This window comes from Canis lupus, chromosome X (assembly GCF_011100685.1).
Source record: "Canis lupus familiaris isolate Mischka breed German Shepherd chromosome X, alternate assembly UU_Cfam_GSD_1.0, whole genome shotgun sequence".
Lineage (NCBI taxonomy): Eukaryota > Metazoa > Chordata > Mammalia > Carnivora > Canidae > Canis > Canis lupus.
Window position 1 is genome coordinate 47208025 of NC_049260.1, and position 4662 is coordinate 47212686.

Below are 4662 nucleotides of genomic sequence, written 5' to 3' on the forward strand. Positions count from 1 at the left end.
TAGTCACACAGAGAGAGAGAGAGAGAGAGAGAGAGAGAGAGAGAGAGGCAGAGACACAGGCAGAGGGAGAAGCAGGCTCCATGCACCGGGAGCCCGATGTGGGATTCGATCCCAGGTCTCCAGGATCGCGCCCTGGGCCAAAGGCAGGCGCCAAACCGCTGCGCCATCCAGGGATCCCAGATTTTGCTTATTTATTCATAGAGACACACACAAAGACACAGGCAGAGGGAGAAGCAGGCTTCATGCCGGGAGCCTGACGTGGGACTCCATCCATAATCTCCAGGATCACGCCCTGGGCTGCAGGCGGCGCTAAACCGCTGAGCCACCGGGGCTGCCCCCCTTTTAGCTATTTTTAAGGTAAAATGTTGGCCCCAGTTTTTTTGTTTGGTTTGGTTTGTTTGTTTAGAATATACGGAAAGAACGTCAGAGGAAGCTGTACCAAAGCAAGGCTGCTCAGGGCTTAGGAAACCCAGACAGAGGGTGGCGCCTTTTTTAAAGATTCCATCTCTACCCTAAAGCTCAGGCCGTACCACACCCCACCCCCCACGTTTCCTCCCTCTGTCTGCCTCCTTTTCGCCCACCGCAGCCCCCCCTCCCCCCATTCCCAGTACGATCGGATCGCCTTTAAACCAGGTAATCGCCTTAGTCTCCACAGCAGTTCTGGGAGCTCCTGAGTAGAGGGGGTGGAGTGCGCAGCGACCTCAGCCCGAGCTCTTGGTGGGAGGGGTGCCGGGGGCACTAATGGCGCGCCGCGGCCATGACGCTGGTCAGATCATTCACAGAAATCACTTGTTTCATTCCATTTACAGTCGCAGCTCCACTGCAGACGCCTTTCTTCTCAGGCCGGACGGTGAGGTGATGGCCCAAGTTCGGGAAACTTCCTTGCCCTCCGGCTCTTTAGTCCTCTGGAGCTCTGGAGGTGGGGGAGGAGCCTCTCCCGAGGAGAAGGCCAAAAAGGCGGGGGAAATTGAGAAAGACGCGGTGGGGGCGACAAAGGCGTGTTCAGGCCAGGATGCTAAGGAGATGAAGCTAGAGCTGCTACAAGATCATAAGCCTGTTCCTGAGGATAACTTGACGTGGAGTGACAGCGGAGGTGATAAGGAGGTGCTCCCTTCGTCCCCTCCTCGCTGTTACATCAGCTCTTCGCCCCTTTGCCAGCGCCGCAAGCCCCGCCCAAGGCCCCCAGCCTCGGCCCGCTCCCGAGGCCCGCCTGGGCTCTCGGCCCCACCCCAGCCTCCATCCCATCCTCCCCCTCCCCTTCCCCCACCGCCTCTGACCTGACCTCAGCCCTGGCGACCCCAGGGCTGGCCTCAGATGCTGCAAAGCATCTGACCCTGGATCTAGGCCTCAGATGCTGCAAAGCTTTTCTGGTGGCCTAGGTGGCTCTGGGGATCGAAGTGGTTTAGGGGACTGGTTGCTGGAGGTGGAGTTTGGTCGGGGTCCTACGGGGTGCTCTCATGTGGAGAACTTTAAAGTGGCTAAGAACTGGCGGAAGAACCTGAGGCTGATCTACCAGCCTTTCGTATGGAGTGGGACCCCAGAAACTAGGAAACATAAGGCAAAGACGTGCATTTGTCATGTATGTAGTACCCGTATGAACAGACTCCACTCTTGTCTCTCCTGTGTCTTTTTTGGCTGCTTTACTGAGAATCATATTCACAAACATGCAGAAACAAAATAGCACAATTTAGCTGTAGACCTCTACCATGGGGTTATATATTGCTTTATGTGTAAGGATTATATATATGACAAAGACATGGAATGGATTGCCAAAGAAACAAAAGAGAAAAATTTGAAATTATTAACTTCCATCTCAACAGATGTTTCTCAACAACAGTGTATAACATCAGATGTTGAAGAGAAGCATTCAACCTGTGAGTCAAAGGAACAGGAGCCAAAATTTGTGAAACTCAAGAAAAAGAGGAGAAAAAAGTCTATACTGTAGGCCTGAGGGGGCTAATCAATCTTGGGAACACATGCTTTATGAATTGTATTGTCCAGGCACTTACCCATATTCCTCTATTGAAATATTTCTTTCTCTCTGACAAGCATAAATGTAGAATGACAAGCCCAGCTTGTGTCTTGTCTGTGAAATGTCTTCTCTTTTTCATGCTATGTGCTCTGGGAGCCGAACTCCTCACATTCCCTATAAGTTATTGCATCTAATATGGATTCATGCAGAACATTTAGCAGGGTATAGGCAGCAGGATGCCCATGAGTTCCTTATTGCAATATTAGATGTGCTGCATAGACACAGCAGAGATGATAATGTGGAACAGGAGGCCAATAACTCCACATGCTGTAACTGCATCATAGACCAAATCTTTACAGGTGGCTTGCAGTCCGATGTCACATGTCAAGCTTGCCATAGTGTCTCTACTACAATAGACCCATGCTGGGACATCAGTTTGGACTTGCCTGGCTCTTGCGACACATTCAGTTCCCAGAATCCAGAGAAAGCTGACATCACAGTGAGTAGGGATGACCACATACCAGGAATTCCCTCACTCACAGACTCCCTACAGTGGTTTACAAGGCCAGAGTACCTAGGAGGCAGTGCCAAAATCAAATGCAGTAGTTGCCAAAGCTATCAGGAATCTACTAAACAACTCACAATGAAGAAATTACCTATTGTGGCCTGTTTTCATCTCAAGAGATTTGAACATGTAGGTAAACAGAGGAGAAAGATTAATACTTTTATCTCCTTTCCCTTGGATCTGGACATGACTCCATTTTTGGCCTCAACTAAGGAGAGCAGAATGAAAGAAGGCCAGCCAGCAACAGATTGTACATCCAATGAGAATAAGTATTCCTTATTTGCAGTGATTAATCACCATGGAACTTTGGAAAGTGGACACTACACCAGCTTTATCCGGCAACAAAAGGACCAGTGGTTTAGCTGTGATGATGCCATTATCACCAAGGCTACCATTGAGGACTTCCTCTACAGTGAAGGGTATTTACTGTTCTATCACAAACAGGGTCTAGAGAAAGATTAGTCTTAGGAGACCACTTTCCAGAAAAAAAAAAAAAAAAAAAGTAAAAGAAGTGAATATACAAGGATCCTGAAGTGACACACAAACCTACCTGGAATGGACCATGACAACACCCATACAACAACAAGCACCTCTTGAAGTTTCACAAGAATCTACCTGGCATGGACAAGGACAACAGCACCTATATTACAAGTAGCACCTTGATATGAAGAACCTATTTTACCATGGCTTATGGATCTGTAAGAGGAAAAAAAAAATACTAGTGACCATTCAGCCTTAAGAAATGGGAGGAGTGAGAAGAGGTTGAAAACGGTCATATAAAGCATAATTAAATGAACAGAATGCTTTAGGTGGGGAGAGTGGGAATGGAGATGTTCTGCCAGTGCTATACTGTATATCATTTGCTTCTACAAAAATACCATGGGAAATTAGACAGTATTCGTACATTAACAAAAAGCTTCTCAATTGGGTTCTAGCTGTGGCTGATTAGTCAAATAGTTTGAGAAAAGGATATTGTAAAAGAAAATTTCAAAAGCCTTAAAACATTTAAAAAGAAAAAATATTTTTTTTTATTAATTTTAAAAGAAAATATTTTTAGGGCAGCCCCGGTGGCACAGCGGTTTGGCACCGCCTTCAGCCTGGGGTGTGATCCTGGAGACCCGGGATCGAGTCCCACATCAGGCTCCCTGCATGGAGCCTGCTTCTCCCTCTGCCTGTGTCTCTGCCTCTCTCTCTCTCTGTCTATGAATAAAATAAATTAAAAAACAAATCTTAAAAAAAGAATATTTTTAAATGTTGAAAATTTTAACTATATTAAAAGAAATATCTTAAAATTTAAATTTTTTAATTTAAAATTTAAAAATTATTAAAATAAAGCTTAAAAATAAATTTTAGAAATTTTTAGTTTTAAAAAGATAAAATGAATAAAAGAAGGACAAAGATAAAAAATGAAAGTTTACCAAAAAAAGTGAAAGAAAGTTATAAAAGTAAAAAGTTAAAGGAGAAGGGAGCTCTTAAAAGTTTAATAAAATGTTAATATAAATAATTTTTAAAATTAAACCATAAAATGTGTGTTGGAAAATGAGAGGTTAGCAAGATTCATGAATAGTTTAAAATATAAAATTTCCAAAAATACAGAATCGAATGAAAATTCAAATATAAGTTTACAGAAAAGTTTTAAAGGAATAAAATTTAGAATAATTCAAGACAAAACTTGTTTTCAATTGTTTTAATTTAAAAAAAATTTAAAAAGGACAAGTTAAGAGAAAAATAGAGAATTTTAAGATATATAGGTAACTCTAAGGAAGTCCAATTAGAGGGATTTAAATAAAAACTAAGTATTTATTTTTTAAAAAATATTTTATTTATTTATTCATGAGAGACGCAGAGAGAGAGAGAGAGAGAGGCAGAGACACAGGCAGAGGGAGAAGCAGGCTCCATGCAGGGAACCTGACGTGGGATTCTTGGGACTCAATCCTGGGTCTCTAGGATCACACCCTGGGCTGAAGGCGGTGCCAAACCGCTGAGCCACCCGGGCTGCCCAAAAACTAAGTATTTAAACAAAAAGGATAAAAAAATTAAAAATTTTAAGACAGAAATAAAAATACAAAATTAAAAAAACATGTAAGTAGAAAAAATATTAAATATTAAAATATTTTAAAACTTT

General features: G+C 43.1%; 1 protein-coding gene across 1 annotated transcript; it reads left to right on the top strand.

Moving 5' to 3' along the window:
• The first annotated feature begins 335 nt into the window (after nt 1-335).
• Nucleotides 336-3070, top strand: LOC119878021 (ubiquitin carboxyl-terminal hydrolase 51-like). Its single transcript, XM_038586511.1, is given in 5 exon segments — nt 336-633; nt 810-1296; nt 1298-1931; nt 1934-2065; nt 2068-3070. Coding segments are annotated over 4 exon segments (2136 nt in total). The 5' UTR covers nt 336-633; nt 810-858; the 3' UTR covers nt 3000-3070.
• Nucleotides 3071-4662: the final 1592 nt, after the last annotated feature.